This window comes from Penicillium psychrosexuale, assembly GCF_028828465.1.
Source record: "Penicillium psychrosexuale strain IBT 29551 chromosome Unknown utg000004l, whole genome shotgun sequence".
Lineage (NCBI taxonomy): Eukaryota > Fungi > Ascomycota > Eurotiomycetes > Eurotiales > Aspergillaceae > Penicillium > Penicillium psychrosexuale.
Window position 1 is genome coordinate 3,572,409 of NW_026643189.1, and position 18,872 is coordinate 3,591,280.

An 18,872-nucleotide genomic window follows, 5' to 3' on the forward strand; every position below is an offset into this window, starting at 1 on the left:
GGGAACTTTTTGTTATCAGATCCGATAATTCGGACTTTTCGCTCATCCCGTACAACATCATATGTTGTACCCCGTTTCACGTGATTCTTTTCTTTTTTCCTTTTTTTCCTTCGCTCAAATAAAATGACCACATGATCCGGGGATATTTTTGGTAACACGTGAGCAATGAGCATAGCTGAGGCAAAACATCAGCTCATGTCCCAGATCCCGTAAGCCGTTCTAATAACTACCCGATCGGGCTGATCTCGGGACTAGTTGAACCGTGAGAGCCGTCAAAAGTATGTATTCTCTCCCCGCTTCCCCATATCAAAATGAGTCCAATATGCGGGGGAAATCCTGTGGGATGAACCACCGGTAGTTAGTAATTGTGTATAATTTTGTGGCCTCCATACATAAGGGAAATGGTAAATTTGGGAGTCGACCCTCCCGAGGTCGGGAAATGAAGTTCCCCGGGGCCATTTCCGAGATGCGCTTCCCTGATTGGTCAGCTCTTTTAAGCCGAGGCTCTTTCCCGATTGAGATCCTCGGCCCTTCTAACCTTCTAACCTTTCTCCTTCTTTCTGGGGTTCATAACCCCATCTTTCCCCATTCTCTCTCTTTCATCTATCCCAATATATCCCGTTTTTTCACAATGCCGTCACCTCCTCCTGATTGGGTTAAAGCCCTGAAGCCGGCAGGTCCGCAAGGATCTGAGCTCCTCCAGCAGGAGCGTGCTCAATCGAATGTCAACGTCGAAAGATTATCCGAGTTGCTACACACAAAGGAAACTTTGGAGCGACGAGCGTCCATCCTAGCTCTTTTGAAGCCCGAGAAAGTATTTGATAAGTCTCAGAACCATACTTTGGGCCGCGTAGAGCGGCTCCAGCGATCGCTGGGCAAGGCCAAGCGCCTCCAGCAGATTGCCGAAGAGCACAAGTGGTCGATGGAAGAGCTCCATGCGGCTAATGACTTGATTGGTGAACCTACTCCTTACGGTTTACACGCTAGTATGTTCCTAGTAAGTGAATTAGATCCTTGTCAGTAATCCAACTCTCCAACTAACCACTTTGGTCGTTATCTAGGTGACTCTCCGCGAGCAAGGAACTCCTGAGCAGCGCAAGCTGTTCCTTGAGCGCGCAGAAAAATACGAGATTATCGGTTGTTACGCGCAAACAGAGTTGGGCCACGGATCGAACGTGCGCGGTTTGGAAACCACCGCCACCTGGAACTCCGACGATAAGACATTCACCATCAACTCCCCAACATTGACTTCTTCAAAGTGGTGGATTGGATCTCTCGGTCGCACGGCCAATCACGCTGTGGTTATGGCCCAGCTTTTTATTGATGGCAAGAACTATGGTCCTCACCCATTCGTCGTGCAGGTCCGTGACCTCGAAACCCATCAACCATTGGATAATGTATATGTGGGCGACATTGGCCCCAAATTTGGCTACAAGTAAGTCGGCTCTCAATTTTTGGCCGGTATCAGCACTAATGACTACTCAGCACTATGGATAATGGTTTCCTGCTGTTCAACAATGTCAAGATTCCCCATGTCAACATGCTGGCCCGCTTCTGTCAGATCGACAAAGAGACGAACCGCTATACTAAGCCTGCTGTGCCATCTCTTGTCTTTGGTACTATGACCTGGGTGCGCGCCAACATTGTTCTAGATGCCGGTGGTGTTCTGGCTCGCGGTGTGACTATCGCGACCCGTTACTGTGCGGTTCGGAGGCAGTTCCAGGATCGCGATTCGGACCCGAACGCGGGTGAGACCCAAGTACTGAACTATAAGATGGTCCAGGTGCGCTTGCTCCCGCTTTTGGCATCTATGTATGCCCTTCACTTCACTGGTCGCGGTATGATGCGTCTGTATGAGGAGAATCAAAGCCGCATGAAGGCAGCCAGTTCGGCCGATCAGGAGTCGCGGGGCGCTGGACCCGAGCAGCTCCGTGCCGGTGCGAACCTCCTGGCGGATCTGCACGCCACCTCATGTGGTCTTAAGGCTCTCGCCAGTACCACTGCCGGTGAGGGTCTGGAGGTCTGCCGCCGCGCCTGTGGTGGTCACGGATACAGCAGCTACAGCGGCATTGGACCGGCTTACGCAGATTATCTGCCCACACTGACTTGGGAAGGTGATAACTATATGTTGACCCAGCAGGTTGCACAATATGTATGTCGCAGTTCTTTCTTCCATTCTATTTACTCCTAACTGACCGTATCAATAGCTTCTCAAATCTGCCCGTGCCGTCCTGGCTGGTAAGCCGGCTGATAACGACACTAGCCGCATTCTTCAGACATACCTCGACCGTCGCGACAAGGGAGCTTCATTCGATGTGCTCGATGAAGACAAGGACATTGTGGCTGCCTTTGCCTGGCGCACAGCTCATCTGACCTTCGAGGCCCTCAAGCATCGGGATGCTGAGAAGCGCTCCTGGAACAGCCTATTGGTTGACTTCTGGCGCTTGTCTACGTCTCATTCTCAGTACCTGGTGGTGAAGAACTTCTACGAGGCGGTTTCCTCTCCTGAACTCTCAGCGGCCTTGGATCCAGAGACCAAGGGCCTCCTGCATCAATTATTCAGACTCTTCTCGCTGCACACTCTAGAGCGTGAAGCCGCCGAGTTCTTCTCTTCCGGTGCGGTTACTGTGCGACAAATTACCTTGACTCGTACTACTGCCGTATTAAAGCTACTCGACGCGATCCGCCCGCACGCTGTCCGATTGGTCGATGCTTGGGCGATTCCGGACTGGCACCTGGACAGCAGCTTGGGTCGCTATGACGGCAAGGTGTACGAGGATCTGTTCCGCCGCGCAAGCGAGGAGAACCCTGTTAACGACTTGGTGTTTGACCCTTACCCATGGAACGCGGCATTGCTCAAGAATGAGCCGGCCAAGAGCAAGCTGTAAATCTTTTTGGTCTCGCGATATACGTGTGTTTCTGATGTATTTTTTTCGCCTTTTGGGTTTGATGTATAGACCATAGAGAGATCAGCTATATACCTAAATCTCATAGAATGGCCAACGATTGTGTTCAAACCCTATTTCCTTTCAATCGATATAATCTATACCACTGGGTGTCTTGAAAACAGAACTCGAGAGCGCACAAAGTGAAGCCGTACAAGGAGATATGATTCAATGGAGCTGGAGAATGGAGAAATATTATGTGCAATGTGATGTCAGGATCATGAAAGAATGAAAAACGCCCAGTCTAACGAGGGGTATTGGGGTAGATCGCGAGATGGCTACAAATGAATAACCCAGTATGGCTCAGAACAGTAAAATCATACTAGATGTCTGGAGAAGAGGGGATGATCTCAAAACAACAGACCGAGATCATTTCACCTCGCTGGTGTGTTCGTCGCTGTATTGCTCTGCGTGTTGAGTGTGGCTCTGGTGGTGAACCTTACTCTCCTTGTTTAGGAAGCTGGCACGACGGACAGCATCATCCTCGACATCATCCAAAGTACGCAGCAGTTCACCATTTGAACCATACATGTGGGGCTCAGTGCGAGCAAGCGATACCACATTGAAGACGTTGGTAGTTTTGCGGAATATACGGTCCATCTCTTCCAGTGAACGCATGGTAGTCTCAGGAAAGAAGAAATAGACGACAGGTACGATAGCAGCATTGCTAAGCTGGTCAGTACAAAATATAATAGTGATAGGGGACCAAAAAAGGACTTACATCACGGCGAAAATGACGTAGGTCTTATAACCAATGCTTTCAAAAGCAACAGGGGTAATCATGACAACCATGAAGTTCCAAATCCAGTTGGAAGAAGTAGACAATGCGTTAGCCGGGGCACGAATCTTCAGTGGGACAATCTCGGCTGGATACAACCAAGTCATCCCAAGCCAGCCGATGGCAAAAAAGGTGTTGAACACAAACAGAAATACTGTCTGTGCCACACCCGCCTTGACACCTATAGAGGTCTGTTTGTGACTTGAGGAAATGCTGTCGGCGATGGCGAGCACCGCCATTGAAATCGACATTCCGACCGCACCGAAGAGCATGAGTGTTCGACGGCCAAACTTTTCAACGGTGAACACGGCTATCCAGGACGCGATGAAATATTCCGTTCCGTTACATGCAGAGATAAGACGTGAAGTCGTGGCATCCAGTCCGACCTGTTGCTCCAGAAGAGTGGGAATATAGTAGGTGATCAAGTTGATGCCGGAAATCTGCTGGAACATTTGGTTGACATATGCCAACATAGTGCGGTGGAAATGACGGTCTTCGCCCATGGTGAACATGTCCCGGAATGATCCCGTTGCCATTTCGAGAACAGTGGCCTTGATAGCGGTGAATTCGGTGTCGATGAACAACTCATCGGCCTCGTCGCCCATCAAGCATGCCAGGACCTCTTTTGCTTCTTCCTCGCGACCCTTCAGAATAAGCCAACGGGGTGACTCGGGGAGTAACATTACGAAACCCAGAATAACCGCGGCGAAGAAGATCTGGAACGCCAGCGGGAATCTCCAAGCGACTTCGTTTGGGTCTGCGAACATCAATCCGAAATCGATCCAGTAACTGATGGTTATACCGCATGTGATCATGGCACCCTCGATCATGACCATCTGACCTCGTCGGTGGGATTTGCAGCATTCTACTTGATGTTAGATTACTTTCACTATTTACTGCCAACCTCACCAATCCATCTCTCGCAATAATCGAGATATGGAACAGTACAGTGAGGCGGGATTGGTTTCATTTTGGCTTACCTGACTGCCAAGTAGGGACCGTAGAGGTGTTGATTCCGTTGCCTGCATTTCATGTTAATGGATTGCCCCTCATTTGTTTCGCCATACTAACCGAACCCAGTGACCAATCGACCGATAACAAGCTGAGCAAGTCCGTAGGATGTGCACTGAAGAATGGCACCGATACACATAATAAAAGAACCGACAAAGATAGCCTTGCGACGACCCAAAACGTTACCGATCCAAATTGTGGGAATCGAGCCTGCGAAACATCCCAGGTTGTACGCTGCGACTGTGATACCTTGTCGGGTTGACTGGTTGCTCTTTGCTGCTGGGCTCCAGTTCTCGGTATATGAATCTAGAGTGTTGATTTCGGGGAAGTATTTGACGAAAGAGTCGAGTGTCAGCAAACCGCCAGTCACGCCTTGATCATAACCAAACAGCAGGAAGTCCATGCCAGCCAAGAAGCCGATGGCGATCTGAAGCTTGGTGCCGTTAAGGCCCAAGAACCGCCTGGTCTGCATACTGGCGTTGTTCAATAGTAATCCTCTATATACTTTTAATGTATGGACCGAAACGCCAGAAGATATAAAATGAGGAATATATATAACACCAAAAAAAAAGAATGATCATCGCGGGGTATTCGGCTGGTTTTAAAAAGCCGCTGGGGGAGCCTTGACCTCTCTAGACCAGGGGGCCTGGATAATCTCTTGCCCTCCGCTTCAATATACTTTGTACACCAAAACAAACACATAATGTGATTCGAAGCTACTGCTTAGGGCCCACTATTTTCCCTGAATCCAACTACGCGAGCAAGCAGGCTTCATGTGGATTGGCTGTTCCTACTACCTCCAGGTTTACAACAATTTGCATGGACATTGGACATTGGAGGCCAACCCGATACGGAGTACATTTCCACGACTTTTGGAATCCGAGTGCCCACCCGATCCAATCAATACATACCCGTCTCACCCAGGTACATAAGTACAAATTCATTAAGCAATCTCTCGGCTTCTCCAGACTCAGTTAGCGGGTGTTTTGGGCTTGTGCACGATCAGAGCCCGCCGATCACTTTTCCGCCTATCAGATTTCAGCCAAGTGGAAACTCTTAGGAAATTCAATGCCAATGTACGCCACTAAGTGCCAGTAATAGCTTGTTATTTGCTTAACCTTCCTCTCTGATCAGCAGCCCGGGCGCAGGGTCACTTGGGCAGTGTTTATGAGAGCGAGAGTCGCATATGTCTTTCTATTCCCCAATGCGGTCTGTACTCCGTACACCGGAAAATATGAACTTGCATTAGCAATCGTGAAGGAGAAATAAAATATTCTATAGTGTATATCTTTGCGCCTATAGATCTCTTTCGGTCTCTTGTTCCTATAAAGACTCCCGCATGGGGTCTCTCTTTTTTAGCCCTAGATTGCCTTGTATTATTTTGTCGGGTGCTTTTTCCGAGATCAACTTTGGAGGGAAAAAAGGGGAGGGACGGAAAAGAAGGGAAAAAAACTTGGCCGCGATTTACACCATGCCACCAATCCCCACATGTTGCGCGTCACCTCTCCACTACTCCATACTCTATAAAACCCGGGGCCGAATCCTGGGGAGCAATGCAACTTGCCTAATCAGGCAGTTCCGGCTGAAACCACTTCTACAATATATACAGCCCTATTGCATATCTACCGAATAAAGGTCTATGGGTTAATCGTTGGAGCAGTGGCCTCTGTATCTCAAGTTTCAACGAAACAATAAGTACAAATCATGCAAACCCTGCAAACTCCTAATGCGCTGGCTTAGCTTCCCTGCGCAATAGGAAGGAACGTTTCCTTCCTAAACGGGTAGGAGCGAGCCACCGATCCTCCAGATCGTGACAGTACCAATTTAATCGCCTCTTGAGTGTTTCATTCAATATAGCCTAAATCGCGGAATGCTCGTCCTAGGATCTTATGGATCGTTTCGTCTTTCCGTAGGGTATAATCCATCATCGAATCGCCAGCTATAGCCGCTTGTTCAGCCGCTTCGCGCTTCACTTTGGCATATAGTTCTAGATCCGATGGCGTTTTGAGCAACCAGTCACGAAAGATACGATGTCGCGTAGCTTCGGGCGAGTCGGGACCCCACACGTGGACATTGACGTGGTAGGCTTCGGGCCAATTCTCCACAAAGAACCGGTGTTGGTGCCAAAGCGGCTCGCGCAAGATGAACCGAAAACCTGCCTCTTCCAGAGGCTTCACATAGGATAGTTCATTCATGGCATCTTTCAGTGTCACATCAACATCAATAATGTCTTTCGCTGGTAAGCCGGGAACACTGGTAGAGCCGGAATGAGCAATTTCCAAGACCAAGGGCCCAAGGGCTTTTTGAATCCGCGCTTTGACTTCTTCGAACCGTTGCGGCCATTCTGGGTTGGGCTCAACTATGGTAATGGGAGGTTGTACCGTGCGGGAGGCTACCCGCTCCACTTGCTCTGGTTTATACTCGTAAGGCGCGAGAATCTGCGCAACTGTAACGGGCATTGCAGGAATGATGGGAAGTTGACTCTAAGCTGACGGTGGGGAAAGGAAAGTAAATAGACCAAAGGGGTAGATACTGATTGGTCAGCAATGTATTTTTGTGTTGATTGTTGATAAGGAATATTGATATTCCGGGTCTATTCCTAATAGAGACTAGTGAGTTTTTGCCTTGAAGGAGTGTTGATGGCGGCACCAGTTCAAGACATGGAGTACATCGATATACAGATTTCCTCAACTATGATTTTCTAGAATGATGCCCTTGCATCAGCCACTTAAGTCATTTGGCCCGACTGATAGAGTTCTAGGACAAGGCGTGCAGATCGCGGCCTATGACGTTTCGGGGCGCTCCAGCCTCCAGCGCGTGTTTCTGTATCTCGCATGTCCATAAGCTTGGAGATCACTACTGAATACCGTCGGGTTTCCACTCTGTTGCGTCATAAATGTGGTCTCGAGTGCCCCAGACATGGATCAAAAGAACTATTGGGTCTTTGTGATTTTGTGGAGGGCACGTTCTATCGATAGAGATCTGAATTGCTCAAGATTTTACTCGGTATTTACATACTCTATCGCAGGTGCAGCCCCTCCAAATAGTGATCACATAGCTCAAACAGCACTTTTACCCTCGCTCCAGAATCTGACTTCATGCTTTACATCCTGTTTCGCTGCCATTCTCGGAACTTTCTAAGCCCCGGAGCTGATCGCTAAGCTGTCAACCACCACGGAGTATCCTCCCTCTCGAGTACTCACTATCAAGTCTTAAGTCTCCCACGGCCCAATGCTCCTCATAGCACGCCGCTAGGTGTCGGAACATATATATCCATCACATCTGGTTACTGCACTTCCGCTACACTAGCACTGGCAAGTCGTTCATCATCATAAAGCTCGTCATAATATCTTCTATCCGTGGATCAATACGCACAAAAAGAAAGAAAAGCTTTGTACCTAGGCCTCAATCCGGCAAGCGACGATGATGTGATCGATAGGCTGGAAAATAATACAAACAGCCCAAGTAGCTTCCTAGTATGAGCTCCGAGTTTCATTGGCGAGAAATAGAGCTCGTAGAAGAATAAAGTTGAAAATCAGCTCACATGCATTCCTCGGAATAATATTCACTCCTCTACCTACATCGTTAATGGGTCAGGATTCCTAAAAGACCTGACGGGGCTAGAAACCTGTTAGCCGGGTGCCCCTTCTATCCATCCCTTCGAAATGAGGCTTGCGGTATTTGCGATTGCTGAGTCTCCTAGGGCAATATTATGTTCTCTTCGCACTAAAATGAGATCACTAGAGTCTTTCGAAATAGTCCTCCCAATGTTGGATATCTAGTATAGAAATTTGTATTATACAAGGGTAGTTGGTGAGGCTTGCTCAAGCTGCTACCACGGTACTTTAATGAGTGATGTTGTAGCCTTGTGGCTAACCATGTTTATTCCGGCTCCAACGATCAATTTGCACTTTGTATATGTATTATCTCGTCAATTAACAGTGGTCCGGTCACGATAACTCTTGGTGGTCTGTATAAGGAAATCGGTGTATTTTGACAATGATAAAACGCACACAAGCTTTGTGCGAGTCAGTTGGTTATACAGAGGTGGTACATTGATTGGAAGACCACCGGAATATTGCGCAGGCTTCGAAGCTATTTATTACTATAAGTATCTAGCCATCATAGGTTCTGTGTTTAGTGAGGTTACAGTCTCACTGGAATGAAGGGTCTCGAGATTCATCACGTCGGAAGTGATCGACCTCGAGTAACTAACGATATCAAATGATACAGCCTTATTTATTATTAGACTGATTATTCAATAGGGCAAGTGATATTTTCAGAGCATGACCCCTATTATTTGAGCAAAGATATAGATGCTGCTTGGGTCTAGCAAGCGTCTTGTCGAGGAAGAAGTAGTGCATACCAATCAACCCAGTAAGAATGTGACCAGGGCAAAGCGAAAAACCCCGAGAAATCAAGATATAACCCCCTTGCTTTATCGGGTTACATCCGGCTGTTGTAATGTAGGTACATGATGTACTACAAGGCAAGTTCTGTACATCCACACTTGGATTTAATGTGGCAGCTTCTACCTTGCCTATTTCAAACACTCCTCAGACTTCAGCACGGATGATTCGATCAAACAGATTTCTATGAGTTCTCACAGTTGCAATAACAACTGGGGAATTTAACTTGCAGTTTAATGGCACACAGTTCAGGCATGAAAGATTTCGGGGATGAAGTCTACACAAATCGAGATGACATCCCATTGAAAGAGACTCGAACCGAGGACAGTGATGATGAAGAAGAAAAGCAAGTCTATCCTTCGAGCTCAAAGCTTGCTCCGATTTTGATAGGACTTTGCTTTCAATCCTTTTGTATCGCCTTGGTAAGCTTGAAGATTATGGTTACTATTTCATGAGCTAATGCGGACGACTTACCAGGACAACACAATCCTCTCAACCGCCGTTCCCAAAATCACTGAACAATTCAACTCACTGGGCGACTTGTCGTGGTATGCCAGTGCTTATCTCTTAACCACATGTGCCGTCACCCTACCATTTGGCAAGGTATACACATATTACTCGACGAAATGGACATACATGATTGCTCTCGGCTTGTTTGAACTTGGCTCTCTGATATGTGCAGTGACACCAACATCGAAGGGATTGATTTTTGGGCGAGCAATTGCCGGCATCGGATCTGGAGGATTGTCCCCGGGTGCTCTACTCGTACTTGCGAATAGTGTGCCTCTTCACCGGCGTGCCCTCTATTTCGGGATCATCGGTAGCACTAGTGGAATTGCGACAATTACGGGACCATTGTAAGTCTCGCTATTTCAATCGCATAGATGGCGGCTAATTTTACCATAGACTGGGGGGACTCTTAACTGATCATGTCAGTTGGAGATGGTGCTTTTGGATAAATATACCTTTTGGTGTCCTCACCGGCCTTGTCATTTTATTCTTCTTCAAGGATTCTACATCACCAAAACCCAAAATAAGCCGCCTTGGACAGCTACAGCGAATGGATCCTCTTGGTATACTTGCATTCATCCCCGCCGTCGTCTCCCTTCTCTTATGCCTGCAATGGGGCGGCACCAAATACAGCTGGAACAACGCTCGAATAATTGCCCTGTTTGCTCTGTTCGGCGTATTCGGTTCTGCGTGGTGTGCTATCCAGGTCTGGAAGCAGGACGATGCTACAGTACCGCCTCGTTTACTCAAGAATCGAAATGTGCTTGGGGCAGTAATTCACGCTACATTTTTAGGTGGATCATTTTTTGTCTTCGGATACTATGTGGGTTCTCAATACAGTCCTATCAGCGTCATTGCTAACATTTTTCAAGCTCCCTATCTGGTTTCAAGCAGTCAAGGAAGATTCGGCCTCACAATCTGGAATCAACAATCTTCCGATGGTGGTGGCTATGATTGTGTTCTCTGCTTTAGCAGGGTTATTGGTAAATATTGTTGGATACTACACGCCACTCATGTTCGTTGGAAGCGCATTTCTCACGGTTGGCTCTGGACTGTGTACGACGTTCAGAGTAAACAGCGGATATCCGGAGTGGGTTGGATACCAAGTCATTCTTGGAATTGGAGCAGGAATTGGCTTTCAGCAATGCATCAACGCACTTCAGACTGTACTGCCATTACAGGACATACCAATCGGAATCGCCATTATTACATTTGCACAGAGTCTCAGCGGCGCAATGTTTATTTCGATTGCTCAAACCGTTTTTGAGAATCGCCTTGTTGCAAGCATAACGGCTTATGCTCCAAATATCAACTCAGACGCGTTAATAAAAGCCGGCGCTGCAAATTTATCGCAGCGCGTGCCCAAAAATATGCTGCCCTCCGTCCTACACGCCTATAACATTGCTGTCATTCAGACATTCTATGTGTCTGTTGCTGCCGCACTCCTATCTTTTATTGGCGCTGGACTTGTTCAATGGAAGTCTATGAAGAGACGACAGAAATATGATGGTGCAGCTTGATCCGGTGAATACCAGGAGTTGGTGGCTTTTCTGATTGATTGATATATGTATTCTATGGTGTTTTTTTGGTTGTTCATGGCATTTCCGTCGAGGGCCTTGTAAATAAACACGTTCAGATTGTTAGAAACGTGAATAAGTACCATATATAACATGTGAATTTCAACAGTGATCTCAATTTTCGAAATTTAATACAGCCAGTTGAGTTGAGCTACATGGGACTAGGATGGTTTAATGGTTTGCCAAGCCTGAAGCCGAATACGGATGCTTGGCAAGCCTCGTATAAACGAGCCAATCAGAAGACAGCTTAGCGCCTAAAGAAGCCTTTTAAGTCGGTAACGTTGTTCTCATACCCTAATTTTTCTATCTTTTCGGAAATGTCTATGTGAAAATCTCACCAACCGCCATAATTTAAGCATACCCCAACGAGGTATTGTCTCACTTTGGTGTATTGCATCTGCACTTGCCATATCTATAAACGTTCTAATACTAGTGGGAATATAATACATGCTGACTATTAAAACTCTCCATCGATGTTGATCATCACTTACTCCCGAACCAGAACACCGCGGTATCTCATCTTTCCACCACGCAGAGTCTGCATAGCAGTCTCGATACCTTCGGTGGTCAAGGGGAAGATCATGCTAGTCGGGGTAATCTTCTTAGCGGCAACAAACTCAAGCAATGAACGCAGACTGCGGCGCGATGCAACAAGCGAACCCTGGATACGGATGCCCTTGAGATTCATGAACACAAGGGGAACGGGCGAGGGAACCATGTCGACAGTCAAGGGGTAGATTGAGCCATGCACATCCATAATTGGGATGAGGCTGGAGTAGTCGACACTGCCGCTGCCGCAAAGCAGCAGGTGGTTCACAGGCTTGAAGTCCTTGAGTTCTTCACCCTTGTGGAAGACGTGGTATTCGGATGCGCCGAACTCGAAAGCCTCCTTGCGCTTCGCCTCTGAGCTGGACAAAACAACCACGTGGCAGCCCATCGCCGAAGCGAGCTTGATGGCTAGGTGGCCCAGACCACCGACACCCATGACAGCCACCCGGTCGATCGGCTTGACGCCGTACTCTATCAGACAGGTCCAGACGGTGGCACCGGCACACATCATGGGCGCGGCGTCAGCGGACTCATAGCCGTCCGGGATGGGGACGACGCATCGAGCGTCCCAAACGGTGCCGCCGCTGAACGAGCCTAGGTCGTGGTCGTGTGAGCCGTATTCCTTCTTATTCTCGCAGTATTGGTCCCAGCCTGATTTTGGTTACTATTAGCAAGTTGTCGGTCTTGTTTTGGGGGTTGGAACTCGTACCAGATAAGCACTTCTCGCAGTTTCCACACACGTAGTGTGTGTATCCAAATCCAACACGCGCTCCAACCTTTACACTGGTGACGTCCCGGCCCAGCTGGCGAACGATACCGACACCCTCATGGCCGAGAGCTATGCCGGAAGTGAGGTAGTGTTCATCTGTACCACACAGACCGGAGTGTGTTGTCTCGATGTAGACCTCGTTGGGCTCCAGGACACGGGTGGTCTTGTCGGCCACGATCTTGCCCTCGTTGGAGCCGCGGAAAACCTCAAAAGTGACACTCATTATGATGTTGTGTAAATGTAATTTTGCAGGAAAATGAAGGATGGTAGCGCTAAGAGGAAAAGGCAGATGGCACTCCTTTTAAACATAGCTTCTACAACTGAAAAGTTTTACATGTCTTTGATTGATCGGCATCTAGCCCCTAAGCCGCGCCATTTTCTAGCAGTTCCTACACATCACTGCCAATGAAATCTCTGATAGGTGTGGATTAAACCATAAACGGATTAAAGATCCGTCTAGGAGTTCTGTGGAATTTGATGTCAAGCTAAACCATAAAGGGCGGTTCTCCGAACAAAGTCTCCACAAATCAGATGTTTGATATGGCGTACGACCATGGAATTCCTCCGGAGTCCAAGCTTGTCGGAGACTTTTGGCCTTCGGTCAAATTAAACTCGGGATAGATATTATCATCTATACTAGTTAGTTAATATGTAATGCTTAAGTTATGCTGATCAATGCCTGAATTCATAGTGGATTACGCCCATCTAATTATCCTTCAAGGAAAACTCCTCCACAATTCTTCAGTGACATCATATACAGGTAGTTGCACTGGGAACGTTCATTATACGGATTATTAGGGCATAGGAGCTTTTTGAATATTCTTAAAGGCAGGTATACGTGGGTACTGGAATTCCTCTATCTAATACCTGGATTGAGACTCGTCTGTCGACAGATACATAACACTAGTCACGTTGATGGATCTATGAGAGGGTTGCACGTGATGGGATCAGCGTGTCGCATTTTATAGTTATTCATGAAACTTACTCCGTACTCCGTCCTCAGACCGCTCATTTCTACACTCAGGAGTACACTCAGTGAGCACTCGGTGAGCAACTCAGAGTGCTTAGAGGATGATCAGTGGGTGGATCAGGATGCTCAGGGGCTCATAATCTGTGAGCAGATCATTCAGATTATGTAATGGACCGTCCTCAGTGAGAAAAAAGCGGCAAGGCCTGAGCACTAAAACGGAAAGAGAACGCCAAGAAGTGGTATAGGGGCCCTGTTTTTCAGGCAGAAAGGATTTTCGGTTTACCATGTCAGATAGGGACTCAGAGTGAAGGAGATTTTGCAAGATGCTGCTTTTCTAGGAAGATCGAATGATAACTGAGGCTTCATGATCCCCTACACTTGCTAGCTGGCCTAGTTGGAAGGTTGGTGTTGTTGGTTGCTCTCGTCTTGTCTGCTATGCCAGACTGCCTATCGTGCTTTCCTTCGATATGTACTCAGGAAATATGATTGCAGAGTTCGCACTGCGAGCTTCCTCTATTATGACAAGCCCATTTGAAGATCAATTTGACCAAGAATATAAGATATATATGTCTTTGAATGGAAAAAGAGAATGAAAAAGGCAGAGAAGACGGAGTATATGTTTCAATGCTGTATAAGCACCATGGCACGACATCACTGCTTTCACTGGAAATGTAGGTTAAAACACACCGAAAAAAAAAGATTTTGTATGGGATATTGGTTGATAGTTTTCCATGCTATGGTCTAAAATCAGGCAGCAATATCAGGCGTAAATCAGGCATTCAGGCATGCCATCCAGGCTTGAGCGCTATACGCGCCATACACCGTCGTACCCCTGCACCTGGTCGCCTCCCCGCCTTTGACAGAATATTCCCTCATTGTAGACCTAGACTGAACGCCGCCTACCTACTTACTTGATTTCCTCAGCCACTTCTCAACTTCCTTCCGTCATATTTGGAGGGCTGGGTGACCTGTTGTTCTCACCGGATCCCTTGAATGGTCTCTTTCATATCTCTCATACCGTGAGACAAAGCAGCTTCCGCGACCATGGCGACCATGACCACAACAGTCGGCGTTGGCGGAATCGTACGATAAAAGACGCGACAAGGAGGTCGTGGAAACGGAAAGAGAGCCGCCAAAGCTAGATGGGCACGTTCTATCTGAGGAGTCGTTGGAAGAGAATGGCAAGTCGGCATTGGAGTCTCTCTGGATTATAACCATAATAACTGGTGTCACTTTTATCAGTGTCTCGGGAACTGGAATTCTGACCACCGCACTTCCTCGTATCTCAACCGACATCAGCCTCGACCGCAGTTGATCTTCTGGCCGGCATCGGTAATTGCTTTCTCTGCAAGATACACCTTGCTAGCATTCGGCTCCGTTGCGGATGTGGTCGGCTCTAAGAGAATGTGGCTGATCGGGAGCGGCTTCTCGTCTCCTCTGATCATTGCATGTGGACTTGCCCGCACTGGTAACCAATTCATCATTTTCCGTGCTCTGCTAGGACTCTCCCGACATCCATGTCACTAGTCACTGCATCCTTTCCACCTGCGCGCCGGAGGAACATGCTTTTGCAGCGACAGGGATGGGACAGCCACTAGGCTACGCGTTAGGGGTTTTACATCACCGCCATTATCGATGCCGTATTGTTTGTCGGGTCCATCTTGATCCTTCCATCGGACCCGGATTCGATGAAGCTATGCCGGGCTACATGGCATAAGCTTGCTTACAATATTGATTGGATTGGGGAGCAAACAATCTCATACCTTTATGGGACCAGATACCACTCAATTGAATTCGATGGATCATGTGATTCTCAATGCGTATTCCGCGCAGCATTAGATGCAAGCTTTGCTGACAATATCGGACGAAAAAGTTCCCAAGGCTTCATTTTTACCCTTTTTGGTGGTCCAATTGATTGGTCAGCAAGAAAACAACGGATTGTTACCACGTCAACAACCGAAGCACAGTCAGTTGCACTTTCTGAGGCAGCAAAGCACTTACTTTGGATGAAACGATTACTCAATTCAATCGAGTTTGACGCCCAACACGATCTGATATTGTTTGCTCTGCAGCGATCACGTGGCTTATTTCCGGCTTAGTCAACCATTGAGAAAGCATCTGATGTGCAAGAGCAATGTCGGGACGTGTCATAATAGCGGCAAAGCCAATTGATCTTACCAATGATTGGTAGTGTTTGATCAACTGTGGGTGGGCTTTGTGGTCCTCTAGGGCTTCGTCATGTGGGGAAAGTCGGTAACAAGCAAGACTAAGAGCTTGCAATGGTCGAAGGAGATAGCATTTGGTACGAGTGCCTTTCTTTGCCTTGGAAGCATATGAAAGCGGCGGCAGCTAGGATAGGAAAACCCCACAAGGAAATATAGTAGGTACGTATAGCCACGTATATAAGCCATAGATCAAGATATCTACTCCGTATGGAGTAGTCTGGCAACCATTACAACTTCATTCTAAGGGGTATAAAACTATCGAAAACTGACTACAGGAAAGCTACAACTACACCCTTGAGCCTTGGTTTTCACCTCATCTCTTTACGCTGATGACATCCTATTGCACGTCATATTGCAGTCAGACGCTGGGGGTAGTATAGAATATTCGCGCATTCTTTTGACTAGGCAGAAGGTGTAGCCTAGACATCTTTTGTTTAAATTCAGGCTGACACGCGTGGTAACCTCCAACTTTAGGCAACCACCTCCCTTCCAGGGTTGTTTGTGGTTTATTGCCTCACCGTCTCCCCTCCCTCCTCCTACTTAACCTTCCTCCTTCTCCTCTTCCTTCTCCTTCTTCTACTTCTCCTCCATCTCCTCCTTCTCCTTTTCCCATTCCTCCCTACTGTTTAACCCACCATGGCTTCTTCGAGCAAGAAGAGGTCTAAGTCCGCGGTTCCATCGTTGACTGGCCTCGCGTTCAAAAAGATCTGTAAACAGCTGGAGGCTTTCGTTGTCGGAAAAAAGGCATCTGCAACCTTTGTCTGTGGAGGTCTTGTCCCCATTGGTACAAATGTCGCAGCTAATTCTAAGTCCTCCAAACCCATCTCTGCGTCTCCGCCAGTGAGAATCTGCTGGCGTACAGATGGTGACGATATCGCGCGAGAGTTGGCTCTACCTCTTGATGCGAACGCCAACCCCCAATCTGCATCCGATGATTTGCGCCAGTTGGTGGCAGTTTGCGATCCTGCTAGCTTTGGCAGAGGACAGCAAGATATTATCGATCCTGAATATCGAAAGGCTGGAAAGCTTGACCCTGAACATTTCTTCACCAGCTTCCATCCAGCGGAATTCGGAATTCTTCCCAATGTGGAGCAAGTTCTCCTTCCGAACTTCAACACAGAGGCGCAGGACTCTCTGCCCTTCCGGAAATTGAGTGCCGAGTTATACAAGCTGAATGTATGCTAATCTAACACCTTTGCTGCAACAAATACTAATGTGCCTGTTAACCATAGGTTTACTCGGGACCATCTGGGCTTTTCCGGCAGCATGTGGACACACCGCGATCCAAGACCCAAATCGGCTCGCTGGTCGTTTGTTTACCCTCTCAGTTCAAAGGGGGCGACTTGGTCGTTAATCACGAGGGAAGACAGGTTGTGTTTGACTGGGATCAGCAGAGTGCGTCTGCCATTCAGTGGGCAGCATTCTATAGTGACTGCGAGCACGAGATCAAAACAATCACGGAAGGCGAGCGGATCACCTTGACGTACAACCTCTACATAACCGAGCCAGTGGGAGGATCGATTCCACCAAGCATGATTGTTGATCCCAAGAGCTTTCCGCTGTATGGTTACTTGCAAGAGCTTATCATGGAGCCCGGCTTTATGCAAAAGGGTGTGTTTGCGATATGCCGTTATTTGGACACAGAATACCAAGTTAACTCTTCCTAGGTGGCGCTCTCGGGTTCTATTGCTCTCACGCTTATCCTCATGCATCCGATGAGGCTCCAATGCTACTTCCGAGGGCACTCAAGGGTGCTGACCTTGTGTTGTACTCCGTTTTCAAATCCCTCGGAATCAAAATTGAGGTTGTTCCAGTGATTCAAGAAGACGACTTTAGGAAGGGGGATTATGACATGGATGAGGAGTATGAATCCCTGGAGTATGACTCCAACCCTAAGGACTCCAAGGGAAAAAAGGAGGATGACGTGAATGACAAACGTGAGTAACCCCAACCCGAAATGGAGTACTCAGAGTTTCCTCTCCCTATGAATGTTGATCGCTACTGGAAAAAAGCACTTCTTTCATGCCGATTGAAGGGCCCCTTGCAAGGATTTTAGCATGCAATCTCAGTCTGCTAACAAGTCCCAGTGCTCGTTGGAGACAAGCTACATCCATACATTACCACCGACATGACTGAAGAGTTTGGTGAAGTAAGTATAGAATATCAAAGTGATCAATGGGAGCATCAGATAGCTAACATAGGACATTTACTCCAGACACTCAATCTCAATAACAACAGGTGGAAGTGCAAACACAGGCGAGGAGTCATATGGATCGGCTCTCCGGCACACGGACAGTCGGCCCTAAGCTATCTGGCTTACGGAAACGAGGCTTCTATCAGCACAATCTACTCGTATGCAGCGATGATAGCCAAAATCCCACCATTCCTAAAGCGAAAGGGTCTTGTTGATGCGTGAGATTTGTCGAGGTTTGCTGATCTTTTGTGGTTGGCTGATGTGGAAAGATTGCTTTCTTCGATCTGGGACTTCAATCAGCTTGCTTCGGCTTTGACGGGACTTGGTCTTTGCGTTGTATCTCGTCGCTTTCGTTTGCGAGACAAGGCAGATATTCTAGCTGGTACCTAGGTAGGTTTAGTTAATGACAGAGAATGCTCTATTTTTCCAGCCACATGAATAAATCGATATGGATAGAAAGATCCCTCGCATCAGTACCGGAGGATTGATGTCCGGATAATCAAATCAACTCAACTGATAGATTCACTAGAATCACCCCATCTTATTACTTTGTTCTCCCTCTAGTTATGTTTCCTTGCTACTCCGTACCATACTACAAATTCTATATAACATCGCATGATATGAATATGAATGTACTCAGTCTTCCACCCAAGTTCTAGAAAATCCCATAAAAATCTCTTACTCGTTTAGCCCATTCCCAATCCCTGTTCCTAGCCTTGGCAGTGGCGAGCGCCAGAAAACTCCTGCTCACGTCCGATTCGCCGCCCACAGAGTACGAACCAGAACCCGAACCAGAACCAGCAACTACCTATTTCAGGAAAAGGGTCTCGTGCTGATTCGCCGGTGCGTGGGTCTGTCTCCCTATCAATCTCCTCAGGGCTGTGCGATCGACATCCACCACCATCCATCGCCTCCTGTTATGTATTGTACGAAGC

The 18,872-nt window shown here is 47.6% G+C and overlaps 6 protein-coding genes across 6 annotated transcripts; 3 read left to right on the forward strand and 3 right to left on the reverse strand.

Moving 5' to 3' along the window:
• Positions 1-631: 631 nt before the first annotated feature.
• On the forward strand, positions 632-2,888 carry N7518_007212 (uncharacterized protein; the record flags this gene model as incomplete). The annotated part of the gene is made up of 4 exons (XM_057188139.1): positions 632-997; positions 1,062-1,435; positions 1,486-2,152; positions 2,208-2,888. 4 exons carry the CDS (start codon positions 632-634, stop codon positions 2,886-2,888), a joined length of 2,088 nt encoding a protein of 695 aa, XP_057039842.1.
• Positions 2,889-3,314: 426 nt separating this feature from the next.
• N7518_007213 (uncharacterized protein) lies at positions 3,315-5,206 on the reverse strand (the record flags this gene model as incomplete). Its single annotated transcript, XM_057188140.1, has 4 exons — positions 3,315-3,612; positions 3,667-4,588; positions 4,704-4,745; positions 4,795-5,206. 4 exons carry the CDS (start codon positions 5,204-5,206, stop codon positions 3,315-3,317), a joined length of 1,674 nt encoding a protein of 557 aa, XP_057039843.1.
• A 1,372-nt stretch (positions 5,207-6,578) lies between these two features.
• On the reverse strand, positions 6,579-7,193 carry N7518_007214 (GrpB family protein; the record flags this gene model as incomplete). The annotated part of the gene is made up of 1 exon (XM_057188141.1): positions 6,579-7,193. The coding sequence occupies one exon, from the start codon at positions 7,191-7,193 to the stop codon at positions 6,579-6,581; it is 615 nt and encodes a 204-aa protein (XP_057039844.1).
• Positions 7,194-9,379: 2,186 nt separating this feature from the next.
• N7518_007215 (MDR family MFS transporter) lies at positions 9,380-11,173 on the forward strand (the record flags this gene model as incomplete). The annotated part of the gene is made up of 4 exons (XM_057188142.1): positions 9,380-9,565; positions 9,621-10,000; positions 10,050-10,476; positions 10,526-11,173. The coding sequence occupies 4 exons, from the start codon at positions 9,380-9,382 to the stop codon at positions 11,171-11,173; spliced, it is 1,641 nt and encodes a 546-aa protein (XP_057039845.1).
• A 544-nt stretch (positions 11,174-11,717) lies between these two features.
• On the reverse strand, positions 11,718-12,771 carry N7518_007216 (NAD(P)-dependent alcohol dehydrogenase; the record flags this gene model as incomplete). The annotated part of the gene is made up of 2 exons (XM_057188143.1): positions 11,718-12,430; positions 12,489-12,771. The coding sequence occupies 2 exons, from the start codon at positions 12,769-12,771 to the stop codon at positions 11,718-11,720; spliced, it is 996 nt and encodes a 331-aa protein (XP_057039846.1).
• A 3,608-nt stretch (positions 12,772-16,379) lies between these two features.
• N7518_007217 (uncharacterized protein) lies at positions 16,380-18,159 on the forward strand (the record flags this gene model as incomplete). The annotated part of the gene is made up of 5 exons (XM_057188144.1): positions 16,380-16,919; positions 16,976-17,354; positions 17,411-17,680; positions 17,831-17,892; positions 17,959-18,159. The coding sequence occupies 5 exons, from the start codon at positions 16,380-16,382 to the stop codon at positions 18,157-18,159; spliced, it is 1,452 nt and encodes a 483-aa protein (XP_057039847.1).
• Between the last annotated feature and the right edge of the window lie 713 nt (positions 18,160-18,872).